The 24,844-nt window shown below is 41.4% G+C and overlaps 2 protein-coding genes across 31 annotated transcripts in view; one reads left to right on the top strand and one right to left on the bottom strand.

Annotated features, from left to right (window-relative positions):
- The window catches only part of Pigc (phosphatidylinositol glycan anchor biosynthesis, class C), a 117,565-nt gene that overhangs the window by 12,964 nt on the left and 79,757 nt on the right, over window positions 1-24,844 (top strand). For 3 of the 26 annotated variants that reach the window (XM_087581327.1, XM_087581326.1, XM_087581328.1), the window contains exons 1-5: window positions 2,751-3,276; window positions 4,004-4,183; window positions 5,294-5,399; window positions 6,860-6,900; window positions 11,756-11,868. In XM_087581327.1, the coding sequence (XP_087437453.1) occupies window positions 4,179-4,183; window positions 5,294-5,399; window positions 6,860-6,900; window positions 11,756-11,861 (258 nt within the window). In that variant the 5' untranslated portion in view covers window positions 2,751-3,276; window positions 4,004-4,178 and the 3' untranslated portion in view covers window positions 11,862-11,868. Of the gene's footprint in view, window positions 1-448; window positions 674-1,946; window positions 2,177-2,444; window positions 2,536-2,704; window positions 3,277-4,003; window positions 4,184-5,293; window positions 5,400-5,900; window positions 5,925-6,837; window positions 6,901-9,308; window positions 9,344-11,755; window positions 11,869-12,794; window positions 12,911-16,087; window positions 16,203-17,795; window positions 18,439-24,844 lie in introns of those variants that run through there. The other 23 variants (XM_087581333.1, XM_087581316.1, XR_015635300.1 and 20 more) reach the window with 21 other exon arrangements.
- The window catches only part of C13h1orf105 (similar to human chromosome 1 open reading frame 105), a 43,054-nt gene continuing 36,793 nt past the window's right edge, over window positions 18,584-24,844 (bottom strand). For 3 of the 5 annotated variants that reach the window (NM_001014130.1, XM_087581251.1, NM_001429769.1), the window contains exons 7-8: window positions 23,603-23,744; window positions 18,584-19,630 (exon numbers count right to left, since the gene is read on the bottom strand). In NM_001014130.1, the coding sequence (NP_001014152.1) occupies window positions 19,576-19,630; window positions 23,603-23,744 (197 nt within the window). In that variant the 3' untranslated portion in view covers window positions 18,584-19,575. Of the gene's footprint in view, window positions 19,631-23,313; window positions 23,745-24,844 lie in introns of those variants that run through there. The other 2 variants (NM_001429770.1, NM_001429768.1) reach the window with 2 other exon arrangements.

Below are 24,844 nucleotides of genomic sequence, written 5' to 3' on the forward strand. Positions count from 1 at the left end.
CATGGTACTGATGTATTCATAATTTTCTTGATGATCTCTACATGACTGTCAGGTGCTACAGTGAGGAAATTCAGGGGGGGAGAGAGAGAGAGAGAGAGAGAGGGAGAGAGAGAGAGAGAGAGAGAGAGGAGGGAAGAGGGAGGAGAGAGAGGAAAGAGAATAATGAACTACAAGATTGATGTATGAACTAGATATCATTTATTTTCTATGTGAACAAGGATCTGAAAGTCTCCTCTCTTAACACAAAAATTTTCAAGGAATCACCTAAAATGATAAACTATCTTTTCCCTTCTAATCTATACGAGGAAAAGAGATCTACTAGTCTTTCTCCAACCCCCACCCTTCCACCTCAAAGATGGGTTCCCTTCTGGCCGACTTTCTGTCTCCAAAGAGCTGCTCTGTTCTAAGGGCCTGCGGGCATCATGGGTGGGGCAGAGAGAAGGTACTGGGGAGGAAATTATGTGAAAGCAGGGCTATGCTCGAGCTTGGTTAAGCTGGGAGTTGGGTATGAGAGCTGACATCTCGAGAGAAAGCCGGCAGTGTGGGAATTCACCAGACCAAAAACAGAAGAGAACTGGGAGAATGCCCAACCCTAGAGCTGAAGCAGCACATTCCTGCACGACTGACACTTGCTGGTGGCCTTTGTTTTCCCATCTGAGCTAGAGAGCAGAGGGTAAGCTAGACATTTTTCTGACCTTGATACATTTGAAGCTTTGTTTGGTTTTTGCGTAGAGTAGGACAGAGGACTAACAGTAAATATCCTTAAACTAATTGATATTTGGTCACCAACAGTAAGTTGAGGGAAAAGCTGATGATTCAACCATTAGAGCATTCTACCCAGAAGTAAAATATTCTGACACAGGGACCATTATTCAGTTCCAAGCATCTGTTTTCCTCCAAGCCTTTTTACTGTGGCTGCCGAACCTCCTGTAGGTCTCCACGCTGTGCTTTTGCCTTGGATTAGTAAGCACATGCCCAGATTTTGGTATAACATAGTCCCTAGATAGTTCCTAGTTTTCCTCACCCAACCCCATCCTCAGCCAGGATGGATTAGATGCCCTGAAATTGGTCTCATAGCTCCCCACTTTCTAAATCCCATTGTTTCCTTGTGGTTTGATTATTTTCCTTCTTATCCAGTAAGAAGGGACAAGCTTTGTATTCTTTTCCAATGTCAAACATAGTGCCTCAGTGACAAGCCATGGCTACATTTGATTGGTATTTTAGGCATGCCCAACCTGCCTTGGCTATCCTGTTGATTGCTTATAGGCCTCTCTGCATGTGCAATGATTCCTGTGCCAAAAGAAAACAGGGAAAAAGAAGGGGAACACTGGACCAGTCAGCTTAGTTATTATGATAAACACTGGATGGAGAATATGTTTGACATACTCCCGCTTAAACTAGATCTTTATTTCTGGTTGTGTCTTTCCTTCCCCACATTTCTTGAATGCTTCTGAAGTCCATTTTCAGAGAGCCTAAAGCATGGCTTTGTCCTCTGATGTCTAGGGCAACACATGATTTCATAAATGGGATATCATTCTTGGTATCTTGAAAACTTCAAAGTCACTTTTTGACCTTGAACATAAACTTAAACCTTTGAGTCAAGGTACAAAGCAAGATCACCTGACTTACCAGATGACGCTGTCAACTCTTCCCTTTAACTATATGAGGCCAGTCCAAGGCAGGGAGGGAAAGCACACAAGGTTGGGGGACTTCAAAGAATAAGCTTGGATAACAAGTGGGGAACCATTAGCAAAGGGAACATTACGGAAAGCAAGGATCAAGGGCATGTGAACCGTAGGGTGAATGGTACAGAAGGAAATGTAACTTCGGGAGAGGAGGCTGAGACCGGCCTCTATATCAGTCCTGTTGGTGTTGTGGAGTAGGCGCTGGCCTAGTTACGATCTCCTCCCCCTAACTCCTCCCTGAGCAAAACTCCTACCTTTCAGAGATGGCTGTACCAGAGAAGGAAGGAAGAGCATGCTTCTAGGTCCCAGGGTAGTCCTGACATCTACACCAGCACACCAGACTGTCAGGCACCAGGTTTATTCAGGATGCACTGGCATAAAGGAATCAAGCTGCGCTGTTAAGGAGTCTCACAAGAGCACGTGCCGTAGAATACATTCTTCCTAAACATTCCTGAGCAGGAGCCTGGTTCCTTCAGCAGCATGCTAAGTGGGTACGGTTTTTGTGTTTTTAAACTAATGGATGATGTAAACTGTGGGAGAGTAGACATAGTGAGCTCATGTTTATAGCCCCCACCCAGGCAAAAAAAGTGTTCGTGGTATGGTATGACGTAAGTGTCGGGAAATATGATCATCTTTGTTTTCATATACATGGGTACCAATCCGAGTGTATGTATGTCTGTGTGTGTGTGTGTGTGTGTGTGTGTGTGTGCATGGCTGATATCAAGGTATCCTCTATCTTTCTTCACTTGTTTAATCAAGGTCTCTCACTGAAGTGTGGACTAGGCAGCCTGGTCAGTAATTTCCAGTGGTCTCTCTGCTTGTCACTACATCCCCAGCATTAGGATTGCAGGTACACACCATCTGGCTTTTCGTGTGGCTATAGAGATCTATACTCATGTCCTTGTGCTTGTGGGGCAAGCGGTTTACTGACTGGCTGAGACACCCTTGTAACACCTCTTTAGAAATTTTGTCTTCCTCTTTTTCCTCCTAATATTAATTCTGGATTTTTTTAAGGGGGCTTTCAAATGCCTCGGAAAGAAACAGGGGGATTCCATTGGGTAACTTGGGGCATCTGTTTGTGCTCAGTGATCGGCAGCTTGTAGGAACATGCTCACAAAGATTTTATGAGGGCCACTCATGACTTCTTCGTCGTAAAATCTTTAGATATTCGATTTCTGTCTTTAGCTGGCTTATTCACTTTTGGTTTTTAGCCTGTGCTCAGAATGCAAAACCATGAGCGCTGTAGGGCGGAGCTCTGGAGTTCCTAATTCTGTCCCTGAGGTGCAGACTGACCTTGAACTATCCTGTTTCCAGTCAGTGTGTAGCATTTTGGCGTTTCCACCGATGGAGGTACTTAAAGGATTACCTGGCCCCGTGGGACACTGAAGGATGAGAAGGACAACGGACGTAGTAATCCAGGCCTGCAAATCTGACAGACAAGCTCTGCATTGTCAAGATCGGGAAAACTCTGGGTTCACTTTCCCCTGAGAATCCTAAACCGCTTAGGACCTGAAATCTTGACTAGGCAGAATTTCCTGTTGAGGATCAGACTCAGCCCCATGGATGCTCACAGGAAAGGCAGTAGGATCAGGTAACAGCCGCAAAACCAAGGTCATGGACGGTCTTTTTACTCGACGATGCTGGAGAGCTCAGTGGGAAGGGGGGTGGGGTAGAAAGGATGTGAGTCCAAGGTCCTCGCTTGGAGGAGGGGCTCGGGAGAGGGTTGAGGTAAGACAGAAAGCCTAGAATATTTTTATTTGGGCTTCAGTTCTCTTTCCTTTTATTGATTCTTATGGGATACTTCATTTTTAAGACCTTTCAGTTTGAAAAATTGATTGTTAAGTTTGTGTGTGCACATGGGTGCTCACCTGTGTGCGAGTCCATGTGTGTATGTCAGAGTTTATGCTACATGTGTGCCCATTGGTGTGGAGGCGTGACAACATCTAGTATCTTCGCCAATACTCCTCTGCTTTATTTATCTAGGCAGAGTCTCTTATTTGAACCCAGAGTTCAGCAGAGCTAGTCTGGCCGGCCAGCTTGATTCAGGGATTAGCCCCCGCCCTCCCAATCCTGTCTCCTGAAGGTTAGGCTTACAGCTGGTGGCCACACCTACACAGCTTTTTAAAAAAGATGTTTTATTCCTTGTGGGTTTCAGATCATGCACCTCAACTCCACCCATGTCCCCATCTCTTCATATCTGCCCTTGCCACCCCCCAACAAATAAAATTAAAAAAACAAACAAAAAATAAACAAAACGACGTTATGGTGTGTCGCGGTGAGTCCCACAGTATACCCTTTTGTTCTCTCTTTACTTGCAGGTGTTCATTGCAATGAGTCTTTGATCTGGTTCGAGGCCCCTGGCTTCTGCAGCAGCAGCAACACTGGATCCTCACCAGACTTCTCTCAGATATCCCGTTGTTGCCTTGTGTCATGTGGATCCTGCAGCTTTGGATCTGCAGGACCAGCCCTTTCACATGCTCCAGCAGTTCGTAGATGAGGTATGTTGAGGTGGGCCAACCCAAAAGCTCTGGATCTGGGTCTGGGTTGTAACTGAGTTGGTCAGCCCCCCCACCCCACCTCCAGAACCCACACTACCAGCGGGGAGATTTGAACTCTGGTCTTCATGTTTTCCAGGCAAGTGCTTTATCCACTAAGCCATCTCTCCAGCCCTGTCCTCTCATTCTAAAGCCTCAGTTTTAAGCTTTCATTTTAAAGGTTTCTAAAAGCCCAGGAATTTGTTTTTGCATCATGTCTCGATGTTTACTGAACATGTATTGGAGAAAAAAAGATGCCATGGGGAAGAAAGGGAGGGAAAGCAGGTGGGCAGAGTTGAATTAAGGGATGCAGTGCAGAGGGACATGGCAAGTAAGAGCCGATGGAGGGGTCCCTTAGCCAAGCTGGTCATTTTAGGGGAGAGCTGGGGAGAGATGATCTGAGCTAGTCCATGGACTAGTAGCTATTAGCCAGGTAAGCGGGGGAAAGGACATTTCCCTCTGAAGGAAGAGGATGTCTTTAGTGACATAAGAGAAGGTACAGCAAAGAGCACTGGCTGAAACTGGAACTTGATCAGAGAGGGGATTTGATCAGGGTGACATGGGCAAGCAGGGGACAGACTGGAATCCCCCTGTGGGCTGTGCTAAGGAACTTAGTTCTTAGGGCTGCTGTGTAAATGAAGAAGTACTGAAGCCTTTTAAGCAAATATTAGCCCTGTTAGAACTTGAGAGAACATTCAAAATAGTAGTGATAGTAACAGAAGTTGGTATTCATTGCATACTTCTTATATACCAGGTAATGTTTTAGACATTTTTCCTAATATGAGATGTGTTGGTGTCACAGAAGCCTTGCCCAAAACCATAGTACTAAGGTATGAGAGCAAGCAAGGTACAAACCACATCAGACTTCCACTACCAACCTTGCTCTCTACCACTAAGCTATAAAAATCCCACATATCCATCTGCACGTCTCCCACTGGGCTTTCTCAGAAACAAAGGCTATTTCCCAGCGCTGACCTCTTTCCCATTGTAGTCTTTCAGTTTTAATCTACCTGGTTTAGAAGTGCTCTGGCCTAAACTACAGCTGTGTGACTTTGCAATCCCCTCCTCCCCCAGGTTTCAACTCTCTGGAAGGCATAGAAGATTCCATATGAGCTGGACTCCTTTGTCCTTCAGTGACAGTCCTGTGGCCCCCCTCCCCCCAGGAAGCCAACTCTGCAAGGTACTTTCCTTTGTTTCAATATCGACCCTTGCTTGGAATCAGCTAGTGTCCCTAGTTAGGCTCAGTCTCCAGATCTCAGAAGAAGCTCATCTTCCTTTAGAGGGCAATGAAATGGAAAAATAATATTATCTCACTTGGAGCTAGTTGTTTGGAAGTAAATTTCCAGGTAATACTCGGAAAAATCAAATCACAGTTAAATGAGAGCCCATAAAAATGTAAATAAGGATTTTTATTCCTGGAGGGCAAATTCCACACCATGAGGAAGCACAAAGATATCCTTGGCTCCTGAGATATTGTCACAAATTTCAAGTATTTTTATTCAATCACTCAGTGATAATTTGCCCAAACACCTGCTGGTTGCCAGGTGCCTTGCTAGTTAGAGACAGAGGCATGATTAAGCCTTAGTTAGGAGCTTGATTTCAACCAAATGGAGAATCTCGATGTCGTTGGGATTCTTACAATGCAGGTGTGTAATGATTTTATCTCTCTGAACATTTCCAGTTCCCCGTGGTTGTCAACTTACAGGTAATTTTCTATACTACATTTGTGTGTGTGTGTGTGTGTGTGTGTGTGTGTGTGTGTGTGTGTGTGTGTGTGTTCATGTCCATGCACCTGTGCCCATGAGTAATGTGTGAGTTGAGGTGTGGGGTTATTAGTGGGAACACATGTGGAGGTTATAGGATAGCTTTCAGGAATCGATTCTCTCCTTTCACATGTAGATTCCAAAGATTAAACTCAGGTCATTAGGCTTGAAGGAAAGTGCCTTTAACAGTAAGTCATGTTGCCAGTCCAACTTGTAGGTCATCTAAAAACACTATTTCCCTTGAAATCCAGCTAGCCAGCTAGCCAGCTACTTTCATTCTAGGAAAAGAGATGTGGTTCTTAACTTGGGTCACCTGGCTGGGGCAATTTGTCCCCAGTTTATCACTTCCTCCTACTCCCTCTTTGACTAACAAATGATTAGGCTTTCTCTGGCCCACACTGTTACAGGTCTATTTGGGAATTATTGAACTGTGGTAATTTTCTTCAGTAAAAAGGAAGCAGTTTTGCTTCTCACGATCTCAAAAGAATCACATTGCCTAAAGAACCAGAAGCAGAAATAGTTGAAGAAATGTCAGTGTTTTAGAGACTCTCTGCAAAGCCTGTTTATTATTTGTTCATGACCCAGTGCCATCTGTTCTGCATACCGAAGAGTTTCTCTTAGGGTTTACACATTCGGAGCTCAGACACATGCCTGAGGATAAGTCATTGTGCAAATAAAGTGAGGATGTAAGTCCCTCATTCAATCTGATACAGGCATTTTTATAAACAAAGCAAGACCACACTTCCGAAATGATGACTATAAGAGAGAAAGAAGTGAGTGGACATGGCCAGAGGAAAGGAAAGAAGCTGTGACCAGTGTCATACACCAGGGGGTTCTATTCTTTCTGAATGTCAGAGCTTGTCTTTCTCATTCCTAGGAGGAAGTACAAGGAGAGCTTCAAGGAAGTGAGATTTTCAGGTAATTCCTCAAGGACTCTACTGACTACATCCTTCCTCTGTTCTCTATCTCCTTTTCTTCTTCCTCTTCTTCTTCCTCTTCTTCTTCTTCTTCTTCTTCTTCTTTCTTCCTCTTCTTTTTCTTCTTCCTCTTCTTCCTCTTCTTCTTCCTCTTCCTCTCCTTCTCCTTCTCCTTCCTCCTCCTCCTTCTTCTTCTCCTTCTTCTTCTTTCTTCTTCTTCTTCTTCTTCTTCTTCTTCTTCTTCTTCTTCTTCTTCTTCTTCTTCTTCTTCTTCTTCTTCTTCTTCTACTTATGCACTCATCTTGTTTCCTGCTTCCTTCTGCTAATCTCCAAGAGTGTAACACTGACCTCTTTTCCATAATCCCAAGAGTCAGTAAACCAGTTCCTTGACTGTCACCTACACCACCGTCATTACTAACCCCCAAGTAACAGGTCAACCAGAACTGGAAAGACAGGATGTACCTTGACAAAGGAAACAAGGGCAGCCTTTACAAAGGGAGATGCCAATCTCAGCTGCTCTTAAACTAGAATCCTTCAGACTTTCTGAAGATATCATTTATAGCATTGTTGCACAGGGCAGCAGCCATGACACCTTTGTTTTATAGGACAAAGCTTTAGTCATCTTGGTCTCATCAGTTTCCAACACAGTGCCAAGTGATGCTGAACACTGTCGTATTGACTGCTTAGCCTCAAACAGTTCCATCCAACAGTGTGTGTCTCCCTGCCCGCCACTGTCGGAGCTTTGGAAGGTCAAAGCTGATTGCTTGGTGGTGGGTACATTTTCATATCATAGCAGGTATCTTCTGGTGCTTGAGGTTTGGAACCATAAGTGACCCCAAACTTGGAGTGTGTCCATAGCCAGGTCTTCCTCTCTGTGGTAACAGCGTACTTCCCCCTTCTCATTTAAAGAAACATTGCCTTAAATCATTACTCTCTTTTATTTCTCACACTTAATCTTTAGTTTTTGATTAATAATCGCACAGGTCTAATGGTAGCACATCGCTTTCCCTAGAGTGGAAGATTATAAGGGACATAACAGGCACAGTTATATCCCCAGAGTGCAGCCAGTATACAGAGAGTTGTATATACAATAGGCTAAGCGCTATGACTAGAGCATTTGTACCAATTCCTCAGAGAAAAAGAATTACCCAAGAAAGCATGGTGTAAGCGTCACGTCATGAGATTTGGTTCTTCTGAAATTAAAATAATTAAGGTTACTATTCTTGTTATTCATCGAGGTCGGTACTGTTTTGGCTATGTTCACAGAGCTGAGCAAGGCCCTTGTCTTCCAGCAAGGTAAAGGCGAGAAGCAAGTTAACAATTAGCTGCCGACTTTAGGCAGCTTTAGTGGTAAATGTGATGACTAAAGGAAGCTGACTAGGGATGAGGCATTTGAGGAGGGTAGGCTATTATAAACAAAGCTGACAGCTGGCTTCTCTGAGGAGATGGTGACTGGTACCTGAGGTACCTGAGTTACGCAAGAGGAGGAGCCATGTTCACATCATGAGTTTATACTCCTTCCAGACAGTCCACAGGAATTTCACTGGATAGTCCCTGGGGTTCCTACACAGAAAAATCTAGAATTTCAGACTTCCCATCTGGGTCTCGAAATCTTTAGCAGCATTTAACTTATTTAGTTTAATTTGTTAGTTTTTTGAAGACAGAATCACACTATGTAGTCCTGGCTGTCCTGGAACTCCCTACATAGGAAAGGCCGGCTGGCTTCAAACTCACAGAGAGCCTCATGCCTTTGCTTCCTGAGTTCTGCTATTAAAGATGTGCATTACCATACCCAGCCACCATTTATAAATTCCGGTTACAAAGCCCAGAATTAGCCTAGGCACCCTCAGATGGTTCTGTCTGGGATCAAGGCTCATCTCCCCAGCAGTTTATGATCAGACCTGTAGATGCCAGGATGGCATTTAATAACACTACCATCCAGGAAGGGTGAGCCTAACCCTGCAAAACAAAAGAGTTCTGATCTATCAAGGAATTAGAGATGGCTCTGGGGAACACTAAGCCAGCACCCCAGTGTTCTGGTTGATTTGTTAATGTCTAAGCCTCCATTCTTTGATCTTTAGAGCTTTGGAATGCTTGTACTAGACAATGTTTTGTTCTCATAATTTAAACACACCAAAGAGAGATTATAGTCAAACCTCTCCACAATGAAGTGTCAGGGATGGCTGGGATTGTTGGCTGTGTTAAATATGACAGGCTTTCCCTGTAGCTAACGGAAGGAGTTTATTGTTTGGGTAATATAAACCTTTGTTTTGAGGACTTGCTTTTGTGTCTGCCTGTCATTCTGAGACCACTTCAAATTAAATTGAAGATGTTAACCTAGACTAACAATAAACTTAACCATTTGCATGAATGACCAGATGATTTTTACTCTTCTCTTGGTTTTTCTAGGCCAGAGGTCAGACCTAGGGCCTTGAACCAGCTAGGTAGGTACTCTACTAATGAGTTCATCTTTAGCCCACAAGTGACAGCTTGTAACTTACTTAAATGAATTTTTTTCCCTCTTTCTCTCCTACTGCCAGGTTGGAGACACACAAGATGTTCTTTTCTGTTCTCTGTTGAGTTTCTCTCTGTAATTATGTCCATATATATCTATATATGATGGATGTAGACTTCTGATTTTTTTAAGCTTTATTTAGGATATTTTGTTAAATTTCTCATCTTGGACATTTTCTTCATTAGCACATAAAACAATGGTGCATATTCTAACTGACAGCATGCTGGATTGAGCAATACATGGAAATTAATGGGGAAGCATGCCATTTTGTATGTAAAGCAAGATGGATGCATGGAAAGAGCGTCACGGTAAGGGAAGAGAACTCACTGAGGAGAGAACCACGGAAGAGGAGCATCTTAGATTATTGGCTGAGTTCTCGTCTGACTGGGGAACAGTCCAGAGATACTGAAGCAGAAGCCAAGTCAACAGAGCTGCCAAGTGGGTCAGGAAGGAGGGAAGCTGATGAGTAAGGGACGGGAGCTGGAATGCCTAAAGCTAAAAGGACAGGCTTGGCTTCATTCCCTCCGGTTCCTGAAACCTATCTAAGGGCGTAATAAAGGCACGGAGAGAAGCCTGCATGCAGTGAGCAGAGAGGTTTCAGGGTGACGCCAGGGATACACTTCAAAAATGCTGAGAAGATGGTTCTTAAGTCAGAAAAAAGTCTTCACAAAATGAAATCAAGCCAGTCTTTGTGCCTTTTGCCCTGAATCTATTGTTCTCGATGAGTACTTTTGATGAGTATGTAACCAGCCTCCTCTTTCTGGAATTTTCCCACCCTACTGGTGACAGCTTAGGAATTTTTTTCCTAAGGCCTAGCTAGAAGGTTACCTTAATAAAACCTTGCCAGTTACCTAGTCAGTGTTACTCACATCTGGGAGGGTTCTCAAAGTACTTATGCACTCATATGGTGTCTATGTTGTAATGCACCATGTCTTTCATTATGCTGTCAGCTGGTAAGGAAAAACATTACATGAAGATCATCTTTGTAGGCCTACCATGAAGCATAGAGTCTGGTATATCTGAGGAACTCAAATGCTGATTGAAGGAGTAAATGAGTGAATGAATGAATTGAGAACACAGGCTAGAAGGTTCTTTTAGTGCTGTGTCCTACCTTTATCATAGCACTTACATTTCACTTTGGCGATCTGTTAACCTACAGTGGTTCCATTAGAACACAACTTCTGAAGCACAGAACATGGTTGTGTACTTTATTGTACAATAAAGCAGCCAATGCAATGCCCTTTGCTTAGCAGGTTTTGGGTGAATGCTAGAGGTTCAGTCTAGCTGGGATAACTTCTTTTTAAAGCGCGCGCGCATGCACGTATACACACACACACACACACACACACACACACACACACACACACACCCCAAAATAAACTTGTAGCTAGGCATAGTGGTTCTTGTTCATAATCCAAGCCCTTTGGAGACTGAGGAAGGACTGTCATGAATTCGAGGTTAGCCTGAACTTCTTAGTAAATTCCAGGCTAGCCTAGAGTGAGACTCTATATAAAAAAAGCCTACATAGTTTCAAGCCACGGGGTCCTGGCATTGAGAGGGGAAATGGACATAAGGTTTCACTCCTAACCAAGAAGCTATCTGCAGTTGATACCCACTGGCAAAGAAAAATCAGTTTTCTCCAACTGACTCTTATTGGGTATACCAACCACACATCAGGGTCGGACCCACAACCAGGAGTAGTTGACCAAAACAAAACGCAGTAGTAGTTTTGTAGACTTTTGATCTCATTTTGCTTTTGGAGGGCATTTGTCTTATTGAACTTTTCCTTGTTTAAGTTTTGTGGGTTTGTGTGTGTGTGTATATATATAAGTATTTTTTAAGAAAAGAGAAAAAAAACAAAGTTGGATTAGCAGGAAGGTGGAGAAGATTTCAGGGGAGAAAATCAAGATCAAATATATTGTGCAGTTTTTTTCAATTAAAAGAAAGATGATATATTACTAGGCAAAGTTTTAAAACATCACCTGTTGTCTAATAGCCTATAGATGAAGAGATTAAAAAAGCTTTGTGCCAACCCAGGATCATCATAATTAAGTTTCCTCCAAATACAACTTCAGATACATCATGGAAAAGAATATTTCGAGTGAGTAATTTATATTAATTTAGAGTTATAGTTTAGAGTACTAAGCTGTTATATAGTTTGGATCTAGAACTTCCCCTGTGATCTGTGGAGTAAGTGAAGATTTTTCTCTAGGCTGCTGGGATCTGGCAGAACCTTTAGCACACAGAGTCTGCTTGGAGGAAGTGAGGTCATTGGGAACATGACACTGAGTACCATGAGGTGAACTGTTTTTATCCACTTTGATACTTTGCTTCACCACAGGCAAAAGGACCAAATGACCATAGAAACTTCTGAAACCAGAAGCCAAAGTGAACTTTTCTTCCGCCATGTTGGAGTCAAGTTATTGGTCACAACAATGGAAACTTAACTCAGAGGTACTTTAAATACTCATTCCATTTAATCTTCATAGTAATCCTGTGAGCTAGGTATCATATTGCCATCTTGATGTTATAGATGAAGGCATTGTGTTGTTAGCCTAAGAGTGAACTATCTAGACAGGACTTTAGATAGCATGAGCTCAGAGCCCAAACTTGTAGCCAGTGTGGCTCACCAGCCCTAAATAGCCTGCTCCTGGGGTTGGGGATTTAGCTCAGTGGTAGAGCGCTTGCCTAGCAAGCGCAAGGCCCTGGGTTTGATCCCCAGCTCCGAAAAAAAGAAAAGGAAAAAAAAATAGCCTGCTCCTTTGAGCCAGACCTGAGACAAATACTCCTTAAAATTTGTTCATGGATTCGAGGAACTCTGCTCTGCTTTCCCTGTCCTGGCACACAGGTTAGACAGTGCTCTCTAGGGCCTGCACTGCCTTGGTTACAATACTTCTTCTACTTAGTACGACTTTCTGCTAATGCACCTTTGCTGTTCAATTAGACCACACTCTTATCAAAGGTAGAAAATGCTTGCACTCATTATTGTGCAATAGCAATAGTACAATGCCTCCTGCTTAGTAGGATTTCTGTTAATGCTGAATTAACTAAAATGGAGAAAACCCCTAGACTAAAGTTATTGTCCTTTGTGAGAACTAGGTCGGCCCTAGAGTATCAGCTTTCTTTATCCTCACCAAAAGTTTCAGAATATTGCAACTAAATGAATTCTTTTATTTTAAAATATTCACAAGCCCCTTAAAATACTATGTAAACATAATTAAGTTTTTTTAGCTCTAATTCTTTCTCTGTACATCTTACTAGATAAAACTAATTTGTTGAGATTTACTTTCATTTTATATGAGAAATACACAAACTTAATTTTAAGGATGTATGTAAATATTTTACATTAAACACAATAACTGTATATTCCTTTCCTATAGATCATGACATGATCCCACTAAGAACCTCTGGGCTTCCTACTTTCCCCTTAGCAGACTCCTCTCCCCAGGCAGCATCCATCTTTTTGAAGCCTGTCTAGACACTGGGCTTTCTACAGGTAACTAGAGGTTATATATTATAAACTCCTGCTTTTCATGCTTTCACGTGCATGTACATAGTTGTCACATGTACCCTCCTTCATATTGTTTGGGTTCTGAAGCTTACCTGACTGACTGGTAAATGCTTAGCTTACATTGGCCATCTTAGCCCATTTCCCCTCTCAAGCCTTGTCTGGCCTTGTTGTTGTAAAATTATAAAAAATAAAATGCTGTCTTTTATCCCCCACTAGATCCAACACTGCAGTGCTCCAAGATATCTGCTAGATATCTTGCCAGAAGCACACATATCCCAATTCCGTGGTGGCCCAGACTGCACACTCTCTTACACTTAAATCAGCACATGAAAGAACACACAACACAATAACCTTTAATCCAATTGATAAGATATAACTGCCCACCTAAACATACAAAGCCCTGTACACATTCATCCCTTAAGAACATTCATAACAACCTGTAAAGGTACAGCGTGGGATCTTAACGTCAGCCTCCATGTTCTCTCTCAGTGGTTTCCTCATTCTCCTTCTCCCTTCCGTTCCTGTCTCCTCTTCCTTCAAACTTTTTCTCCCACCCATCCTTCCTTCTCATCCAATGGCAGGCCTCATTCTATCTTGTGCCTGCTTCACCTTTGACATCATCCCACATTTCATCCCTTTTGTCTAATTAAAATTTTTTTCTCTCAAATATAAGCTGAGTACAACTATTATTATTTTATAATTAAAAGCATAAAATATATCTAACACCCAGTCCAACACTTTATCAGTTAAACAGAACGTTTAGTTATCCATTCCAACTTAAGAAAGGCTTAAAATCTGTTATATCCTAGCTAGCTTGTATACTATCTGATAACTATCTAATTAAAAATGTATTTTCAGGGTTGGGGATTTAGCTCAGTGGTAGAGCACTTGCCTAGCAAGCACAAGGCCCTGGGTTCGGTCCCCAGCTCCAAAAAAAAAAAAAAGAAAAAAAAAAAAAAAAAGAAAAAAGGAAAAAAAATGTATTTTCAGAGTTAAACAGCCTGCTAGACTTTGAGACTATAATCAGTCTTCAACCCCGTCAGAAATCTGAGAATGACCAAATATCTATACACAAGGAAGTCTAACACGGCTTCCAGAACTGAGAGGTTGTAGAGACAAATCTCCACCAGCACAGTCCCCTGTTAGCAACATGTGAGCACAAGTCTTCGGCCTTCTGGCCAAAAATCAACTGACAGACTCTTGAAATGCTGAGTTTTGAAGGGCTGATCACTCTGTCTTGGCAAGGTTTATCAGTCAACTATTCTGCATAATTTGTCCCTTTCTCGAGTATTAATTGGCAGATGAAACAGGCCGTTTTGTCCAGTGGCTGCCTAGCCACAAAGTATTGCCTCATCTGGAGGTGGAGATGTTCAAATTCTTCGTTAAATCCACCAAAAGGGAAACTGTTAAGAGCAGATATGTCTCAACAAAGAGAAATAACTTTAAATTTCATATTTGTAGATTTCTGACGTTTTTGAAAACTATCTATCTATATAAGTTAATCTGGACTGATCTTTGTATCTTAAATATTATCTTGAAAGTACTCTCACAAACTCAGAGCCATGAAATTTGCTATTTGGCCCTTAACTCACATGTGTAATCAACTTGGAAGTCTGTAATGACATCAATAGAAGAACTGACTCTAAACCTTGTACTTTTAAACTTTTTTGACAAATAAATTCAATACCGAAGCAAAGATATGATTTTAGCTTAGTTACCAATGAGATTATGACGTACAACTCAATCTAGCTAATTCCTCCCTGTTAAATTACAACCATTTCTAAATTCCTAATAAAAACAACCTTAGAATAACCACTTTCAGCCTCCCAAAGTCCAAGGAATTGGGGCCGCGACTCCTCTACAACTTCTTCAAGCTGTACATGGGTGTTGAGATGTCCTTGGGGATGGGGGTAGGAAGAATGAAGCAAATGCTGTAGCTGGATGTGTCCTGACTGGACCCAGCTGAAACTCCTTGAGACCAGGAATCCAGGTGGGCACACTCTGTAAAATACAACTCTCAAGACAAAAGTTCAGGATCAAGATATCTTTTTGTTTGATTTTTCTTGAATCTAGTTTGTCAGGTGGTCTCCCTCTCTCAAATCTGATCAGTATGACTCTGTGAGGTTGCCAGAGCCTAATCACACTTTTTAAAAACACAAGACAAAATCTCCCAAAATACTGTGTTCCTTAGTCTGTAACCAGAAAAGCTTGTATCTTGTACTCTCTCCCAGAGTAATAATATAACCATAAAACTCAAAGTCACACCCATTATGAAGATTAAATAAAATTTAAAAAAGGAAGTAAGCTAAACAATAGTGTTAAACAATGAGCCTGATAGGCTTTTGTACTCTGTGATATCGGGAAATAAACCAAAATTCTCGTGGAGCCCACCTTAAGAGAATCTGAGCTTCCTGTTGTGGTAAGTATCAAAAATAACCACAAACCCTTGCTAGCCAGCATAAACAAGCCATATGGCCTTTAGGGGGGTAATTCATAAAACAAACTAAATAACTTCTATCAATTCTAATACCAATAAGCAACTTATCAAACCAGGACATTAGCCCAAAATATATTCATCTGTTAAGCTCTCTACCCAGAGCCACAGATTTTTATTTATTAATAACTTCTATAATATATGTCTGCATTCCCTCTGCCTGGTGCTATAGACTTTTATCACAACTCTCTACTTGGAGTCAGTGACTAATTTTCTTTAAGTTCTGAACCATGTGTGAAAATCCCCACATGATTTGGATAATTGCTGTACTCTCTTCTTATAAACAAATTTAGACCACCTTCTAATAATGCCTGCCATTAAGAAATAGCTTGTCTAACTAGGGTTTCAACCCAAAATTCCTGTGGAGCCCATGTTAGAAGGAATATGAGTATCCTGAAAGACTTCCTTTAAAAAGCAGCTTTTATCTTTAACTCTCTGAGCTGTAACTACTTATCACACAGCAGGGGACCTACAGCTTGCCAGCACAGGCTGTTTTGGTTTCTCCCTGGGCTTGAGACATCACATGACTCAACATGACCTCCTCTTACTTAGAAAATAAAACTTTCTCTCAACTCTTAGGATTACTAGTGGATTCTCGCCCATCATGCTGGTTCGCCATCTGTTGTAAAATTATAAAAAATAAAATGCTGTATTTTATCCCCCACTAGATCCAGTGCCCCAAGATGTCTGCTAGATATCTTGCCAGAAACACGCATATCCTAACTCTGTGTATACTCCCTGTACAAATCCATCCCTTAAGAACATTCCTAACAACCTGTAAAGGTACAGTATGGAATCTTAACGTCAGCCTCCATGTTCTCTCTCAGTGGCTTCCTCACTCTCCTCCTCTTTTTCGTCTCCTTCTCTTCCTTCAAACTTTTCTCCTACCCATCCTTCCTTCTTGTCCAATGACAGGACTTACCTGTGACATCATCCCACATGGCCTAAGGGTAATTATCCTGCTAATGGCTTTCTCTAACCGCTCCCTGCCTTACCATTGCAAAAACATGAGGTATTCCAATAATTCTGGGTATCTCACAGGTTGAGTGAACAAGCAGGCTGAGCAGCAAGCAGGTGGTGCCCACCCCTGGGGGGACACCAACAAGATGAGACTTGGCTTGCTTTGGTGTGTGGCCAGTTTTATCCCACAGAAGAAAGAGGAGTCACAACTGTGGTGTTATCCTTGTGACTATATTAACTCATGATCAGAATGTTATTTCATACTCCATGGAAGTTATAATTGGTAGTTACATATAACTTCATAGTCACATGAAGAAGGGTACTATTTAAAGAGATCTTTAGCAGTATTTATTTGTGTGTGTGTGTGTGCGCGCGCGCGCGCGTGTGCGCACAGGTAAGGGCATGTCATAGTATGTGTGTGGAGGACAGAAGGCAACTTTAGGGAGTTATATTCTCTTTCCACTACTGGTTCCAGGGATCAAACTTGGGCAGTCAAGCTAGAAGGACAAGCACTTGTACTCATTGACCCATCTCTCTTATGCATTTTACAGAACAGTCTTGGGAAGGAAATTTGGGGATACAGTTCTAGGTTAAATTGGGCAAATACACAATGTATCATCTTCAATTTGATCTGATTTTAAAGAAGATAGCAGTTATACAGGACTATCTTCCATGTCAGACATATAACATCTTAAAGAGTTCAGCAGGACATGTTTGCAAAAGGTCATCAAAGCCCAGTTTGATAACAATCGATGATCCCTCACAGGGAAAGGGCAGTGAGGGTCATGGGACCCTCAGCTGAGTATCTAGACACTCCTCCCACCCCATTGTCTGTAATTATACCTAAGTGCACATGGGACTAGAGGAATAGGCTGGTAAGGCCCAGAGAGTGGGAGCCATGGGGGGTTTACCATCGAGACTTGGTGCAGATCTTCCAGTGTGGCTGCTTCAAGGGCACCCACGTCTGAAGATGGGGTAGATACTGTTTACACTTCCCCAAGAAAAGGAAATTTAACAACTCTTATAATAGTCGTATTGAGGAATTTAAATATGGATCAAGGAGAGATAACACAGGCTGGTTTATAATTCTTAAGAAAGACAAGGGTGATAAGTGTTAAAGGAATTTGTTTTGGAGCCTTGAGTTGTACCACTTAGTGTAAAATGTCAGTGTCTTTAACATGGTAGCATGCACTGCAGTTGGAGTAGATGTGACAAAGTATAGGCGGGTGTGGGTTCCAGTGAGGGAATAGATCAGTGCTCGAGTGTTATTTCTGCTTCTCTGTATATGTTAATTTTTCTATAATTAAATGTAGGTTAAGCACAAAGCCTTTGGGATCCTTGATTTAACAGGAGTGCTGTGAAGTAAGTCACAGGATTTGGTTTCTGATTGTAGTCTTTTCCACGAATGTATCACAGAGAGAAAGAAGAGCAGGTGATCTAATATGGACCAGTGGGTGACAAAGTTCAGATTCAGAAAGATGGAGACCGTCTGGAATCTAACTAAAGAAGAATACAAGTTCATGCATATGGCTTCAAAAAATATAGTACAATGGGTATGATGTTGCATGCCTTTAATCCCTGCACTTGGGGAAAAAAGACAGGTAGATCTCTTTTGCTTTCCAGACCAGCCAATGGTGCCCAGTGAGACCCTGTCTCAAAACATGGCATGTTGCTGCAGGGGAAAACTGTAAGGACCACAATTCTCACTAGAATGACAGACTATCTTCCATTGGTGAGAAGGCTATGGCTGAGACTGAATTAGAGATTTGACCATTGTGGGGAAAAATATGCAATTTCAGCCCATGTTTCAGTAGGACGTCTAGAATGAGGGTGTCTGTTTTCACAGCCACAGCCTAGGATTTAGATTTTACCCTGAATGGCACTGTGGGCTGAGTCCACATGGGATGTTTGGAGTCATATCACTACCATAAACATGTAACAACAACAGTGGAAAAGAAAACAAACAAAATCAGGCATGCCTATGTCAGTGCAATGAAGAATTTTTGTGAAGTACCCTAGGGAAGGGTGAATGAATAAACTCCTGTTTAATGATAAGAGAGCAAGAGTGCAGTCAATGCAGAGAGAGAGAGAGAGAGAGAGAGAGAGAGAGAGAGAGAGAGAGAATGAAAGAGAACGAGAGGAGAGAGGGTGGGGAGGGAGGAAGGGAGGAAGGGAGAGAGAGAAAGCAATTATAAAATGCTACATTAGCATGAACCGTTTATTGTTGGGTGCCAGAACTTGCCTTTCAATGGCAAAACTTCCTGAAGGCCAGAGATAAAATGTATTCTTTGGACCGGACACTTGCTTGAACTTGATAGAACTCAAGGTTTATGTCCGTCTGTGGGAGTGTCTTCAGGACAATTTTGCAGATGGTTTATCAGGTTTCCAGTGTCAAAGCTACATTAGCTTCTTGGCACTTTCAAAGAGGTCTTTTGTTTCACCCTGTTCTGTTTTTGAGTCAGTGAAACACTGAAGTAGTTCACAACCCGAAAGGAAAGTCAGGGTGGAGTTTGCAAAAACCTCTCTGCCATTTTCTGCCCTCCAGCCACTCTGCTTGACTTTTAAGAGCTAACCAGTGTTACCACGATCCTTTTCTTGATTTTACACATTTTGTACTCTTTATGCACTTTTTCTCAAATCGAGGGAATAAAGTTTCTAGCCTTTTTCACAGCTTGGAATCCCCACTGGATGGCTCTTACTAGCTGATGAACCCAGTAAACTTCTGAAATAACTGATATCCATCCATGCTTCACCTGGCTTTTCTGCACTTTGCTGACCAGGTGACAAAATGTCTCGCCAAAGACTTCACAAAGAACAAGCGATAACACATAGCTATTTCTCTCCCATTGGCCTTGCTGGAGAGGTTCAATAATTGCTTCTTTGTTCCCGTCAGACAGCAGGGCGACTGGTGATATGGAGGATGTTATTGCTGAAATGGCTGGGTGCTCCTTTTTGTAACTCATGTTCCATGCACTGTGTGTGTGTGTGTGTGTGTGTGTGTGTGTGTGTGTGTGTGTGTGTGTGATAGGAGCATGCACATTTATATTTCTCTAAATGAAATGATAACTCCTTAGAAGGCAGAATCACAATACATAACCAAGTCTGCCTTCAAACTCCCAAATTTATGGATCTTAGTTTGTGGTTTTATGATAGTTATTAAGCCTAGGGATGGACTTGCCTTTATTTGAAATATATCTCAAATAGCCGAGTAGCTCCTGCAGGGATACAGTGCAGCATGAGGTGTTGTTATCCTTGTAAGGTTACACATGAAAAAAAAAAAAGAACAGATTTACAATTAGAATTATAAGAGAGTTGTGTAATGTAATGCCAAATTAAGTTGATTTTAAGTAGAATATAGATGAAGACCTGTTTGATCACCCCAGTTTTCTCTAGGGGTTAGTTTATCCTTTCTTTCACTGTCTTCCTCCTCCCTATCCTCAACATTGAACCCATGGCCTCCTGTATGAGAGCCAAGCCACACACTTTTACTTAAGTCTTGATCATTTTCTCTCCCTACCCTGCCTCTCTGTTTATGTATGTGTGGGTGCACGTGCAGGCACCATCTGCTTTGTTTTCTGAAAGTGTCTCTCACTGGTCTGGAATTCCCTGATTAGGCTAGACTGACTGGCCAACAACCCCCAAGGCTCTGCCTGTCTCCACCTTCCCGGCATTAGAAAGTTCTAGAACAGCAGCAGAACAGCTTCATGTTGCCACAGCCAGCTTTTGATGTGGGTTCTGGGGCTGCCACTCCAATCTTTTCAAGTCAAGCACTCTACTGGCTTCCCAACCCCCTAAATCTTGATTCTTAGTAGTTTTGCTCTTAGGTTTATTTAGAGATAGCAGTCCCATGGTTCTTCCTTTGTTGGGCAGTTCTAACTCTGAACAGCTGTACCAAGTGAAACCTGAATGGAGCACCTTTGAGACTACCTGGTGTTATGTATGTTAAAATAATGAACAGAAGCTGGCCTGCATGGAAGACCATTAGGCCAGGGAGCCAGCAACTTGCTAATAGTTTCAGTCTTCCCGTCCCCGTCTTTCTCCCTCTCCTCACCCGATAATTATGATCAAGGGAAGAATACAAGTGACCCTTATAAGAGAACACAGCAGTGGAAGCCCAATCAACTTCCCAGAATTAAAATTGGGACCAGATGTGACCCTGGCCATGCATTACATAAGACACAACAGGATATAAACTACAGCACAGATTTTGCCAAATATGGCATTTCTTTTCATTCCTAACGTAAGGGAATTATGCAGACTGATTGGTTTTTAAATTCCCTGTTGGGGTGAGAGAAGGACAAGTGTATATACTAACATCTATAGATTTTTAACGTAATTGAGGGTTTTTTTTTAAAGCAAAATCAGACTTTCATTCTGAAATAAAAACATCTACCCAAGATTATCAATTTTTCAAATTTAATCTGAACTACACACGGCTTTGGCATAGGAATAACATTATCCCAATGAAGACATTGCTTGGCCTATTCATGATAGATCTTGGGATGACACTTAAGAATGGTCAGGAGGTGAAATAACAACAGGTTCATATCATTGCCTCGAAGGGAGAGGCAGTTGAGCCAATAGGGACACTGTCAACCATTTGGCTCCTGCAATACAGTGGAAGCAAAGTATGATGCAGGTAAGATGATTTATTTTAAATAAGTTTATTACTGATATAGAAAAGCCATCCAGTATATCTGCAGATCTCTTTGCAAGTTTGAATTAAAATGGTAGCAGTGGGTTAGTTGTACATGGATATGTGTTAGAGATAGAAATCCCAATTTGGGGCATTCTGCCCTCAGTGCCATTACTCTCCAGGATTTGATTGTAGGAACAAAGTAACAAAGAAACTCTTCTTGGTTGGCTATTTAGCAATACTACTGAGGTCATCACTAGTGTGCTGAGGCCATAATAATCAAATTTGGGTCTTATGTTATGGGAGATTTCCTACAAACTAAAGTATAAACCAGTGAACACTCATATTCAAATTGAAACATGAGAGTGCAGTGGGAGTAGAAGACTTCTGTTCTCACTGGGACACTAGCTGAGAAAAATTACAACGTTCATATGTAGTAAAGGGAAGCTAATACTAAAAATTAGTATTATAAGTGTTGAAAACCTAGTATTGCCTTTCATCTAAATCATCTACCAAGGAACCATATTAGTTTTGGCATGAGTTAAATCACTGTACCATCCCTTTCCTGGAGATCTGAAGATTAAAGGAAAAAAATATATTCATATATATGAATTAAGTCTTAAAATGTGGACTTGGAACCCTTCAGCCTTTGAAGTTCTTTTGAGCTCTCAAGTTCATAATTATTCACATAACACACACACACACACACACACACACACACACACAGAGAGAGAGAGAGAGAGAGAGAGAGAGAGAGACTCTTATTCTTCCCCAAATATGGTAGGAATTTTCCCAAGACTAAATGACATGTGATAATTTAAATATTCCAACACCAAATGAATGTGCTTTAAACATTATTTTTAAAAGTGTTTTTTAAAATTATTTAATTTCTAATGTGGTAGACATCAATAAATATAGCTCCCGTTTTATAATTCTTTAGGGTTCTTAACTATTAAAGAGTGTAAAATGTTACCAAGACCAAATAGTATAAGAAACATACAGAGAGGGAGAAAGAGGGGGAGAAAGAAAGTGGTGGAGAAGGGAGGGGAGAACAGGACAGAGTCCCATTGTCCCACTCAAGGCATGCCCCCAAATGATATAACCTTCCACAGTACAAGAGAAATAAAGTATGGTATAGGTGAGATGAGTCACCTGTCACCTATTACTACCTTGGCTCCATTTCTTCAAGATCATACTACCCTTTGGTGGTTTCAAAAGCTAGTGGTCAAGTCTTTACTCTGTGGCCATTATGGGTATTTAGTACCTGAACCATAATACCCACTGTCAAAATACTATCAAATACCAAAATGCTATCCTTGATGATATAGTTTTGAGGTATTCTAGATAAGGCCATCTTAATGAGATTTCAGAAGCAATTTATCTCCTAAGCTATATAATATTCATGTTACCTCAGATAACTGTTCATGAGGGAAGTGTTTCCCCTAATTTATGAGTCCCCCAAGACCCTTCACTGATGTATGCATAAACAAACAACAACAAAGCTTTTCTGTGCTGTTCAATTGTCTGAAATGATAAAAATCATGGAGACTATTTTTGAAGTTCTGGAACTTCAATTACAGTGAAAACAGGAATCATAGTCTACCACAAATATAAGACAACAAAACAGGTTTTGTCTGTTTTTTCTTTGTTTTGTTGAGTTAAATTTGGACACTGATTCATTGATCTGAGATTTCTTAGCTCCATTCTTCAAAAAAAGAAAAAAAAAAAAAACAGTTGGCACAGAGGCTGTCCTATAGGCTGGGCTAGCATCTACTCAGGGTCTGCCGTTCCACTAGGCAGTTGCTTCCTAAGAAACAGAGGGTGTTTGTTTGTTTGTTTTTATGAAGCCTCTTGAAATTTGGCTCAGAAAATATATGACCAAATACATAACATTTGCAAACTTGGAATTTTCCTTTGTGTCCCACACATTATGTACATACAGATCAGCATAGACCAGAAAGCATGCATTTTCATATAAAAATAACTTCACCATAAAAGTATGGTGTAGATATGCGTAAACAAAGATTTGCTGAGCACCTGATCAATATATAAAGAAGTAAAGAAGGTGAGATGGGGTGTGGTTCCTGTGACTACAGATTACAACACGTAATCATGTGTCACTTTCCAGTTATGACATCATAGTGTCCCCTATTAGCTATAAAATGAACTGAAAGAAAAAAAGGTGATTTTTTTCCCCCTTATTGTGAATAAGATGAAGTAACAGAGGGCTCAAGGAGTCATCCCTGGTCCTCCTACTTGAAGGGATGGGCTAAATAACTTACACGGAAAACCCATGACTCGTAAGAAGATTGTCTATCATTTATTACAATATAAGATGCATTAAAAATTTCAGCAAAATAACAGGAGGCACATTTACCATGTTCTGTGTTAATCAATAAATCTATAGTTATGTAAATTAAACCATTTTTGTCTTTAGGAGGAAGTGATAAGAGCTAGAATAGCTGCACATAGGAAGGAAAGAGTGACTCATCTTTCGGAAGATACAAGATGAGAGGAAGAAACTGGGTTGGAGAGGTGGCCTTTTTCCTGAAAGTTTGGGGGTAATGAGTTCTGGCCACTCACTTACTGTTTCACTGTCTTGCTCATTCCTTTCTTTTTGGGAAAGGCACAGTATTGAGTATCCTGAGGAGTTTTGTAGGCATCTGACAGCAGCCTGTGGAAAACAGCAGTCCTGGGGCCTAAAATGGGCAGCCTGTAGCGAATGCTCTCTGGAAGACAGTGTGGAGAAGAACAGAGAATAAAGGCTTATACACTTTTCTCACAAAATACACAAAATAATCAAGGGCCACCAAAGACTCCTCTAGCCTTAGCATACTAAAAATTCACGTAAGAATTTCTTTTAATAGAATCATCTCATGGCAACAACATTTAGACTTTTATAAATCTGATCAAAGACACCAAGTAAAATTTAGAAATAAAACCCAAGTGTTAAGAATATTGCCAATTCTCCCAGAAACTAGATAAAAGGACTTAAGATAAGGCCCTTAGAGGACAATCTTGAGAAGCAGGAAGCTTCTCCCAGGAACTGGTGGACCGTAAAGTTTAACAATCTTGAGAAACAGGAAACTCCTCCTTGTGATTTTTCATTAGTATTCTCGACACTTTCCAATGACACCATCCCTGCCCCCTCCGGTCGTGGTTTCTCCCTTTAAATACCCTTTCTCCCAGCCTTTCGGGGTCGAACTCCACCGCCCCTGCGTGGGATATGAGTCTTGAACCCAGTGCACTGGTTCCTATCAATAAACCTTATGTTTATTACAGAAAAAAAAAGAAGAATATTGCCAATTAAATTTAAATTGAATTAAAATGTATCTGGAATTGTAATATTAGCTCAAAGGAAAAGAGGGTTCAGTTCTACTGAGACTGTCCCAGGACACATAAATACATAGGTCTGTTCTTTGGGAAAAAACAGACAACCGTGATCTTACAAAAAGGCTACAGCCAGGAAAGGGTTTAATATTTCAAAAGATACTTCATGTTGTGAATAATTCTTAAGTCTTTACCATCTTGACCTCTTCTTCAAACATAATTTGATTTAAAAAAAAGAAAAGGTTTACATTGCTGCTGCCCACACCCCACAGCCTTGCCTGTCTCCCAGGACTACTACTTTAACCAGGGACACAGGTCAGCACCTCCACCCTAATCCCCACACCAGCTGGGACCCCACAGAGCCCTTCAGATATGGGCTCTATCCTGTGCCCTATTGGAGTCCATCTCCCTTCCAGTCTGAACCTCTACCCGCACTCTCCATGGATCAATTCTCCCATTCCCTCACTCACCCACAGCTCTGCCTGTCTCTCAGGAGGCC

This window comes from Rattus norvegicus, chromosome 13 (genome assembly GCF_021556685.1).
Source record: "Rattus norvegicus strain SHRSP/BbbUtx chromosome 13, alternate assembly SHRSP_T2T, whole genome shotgun sequence".
Taxonomy (NCBI): Eukaryota; Metazoa; Chordata; class Mammalia; order Rodentia; family Muridae; genus Rattus; species Rattus norvegicus.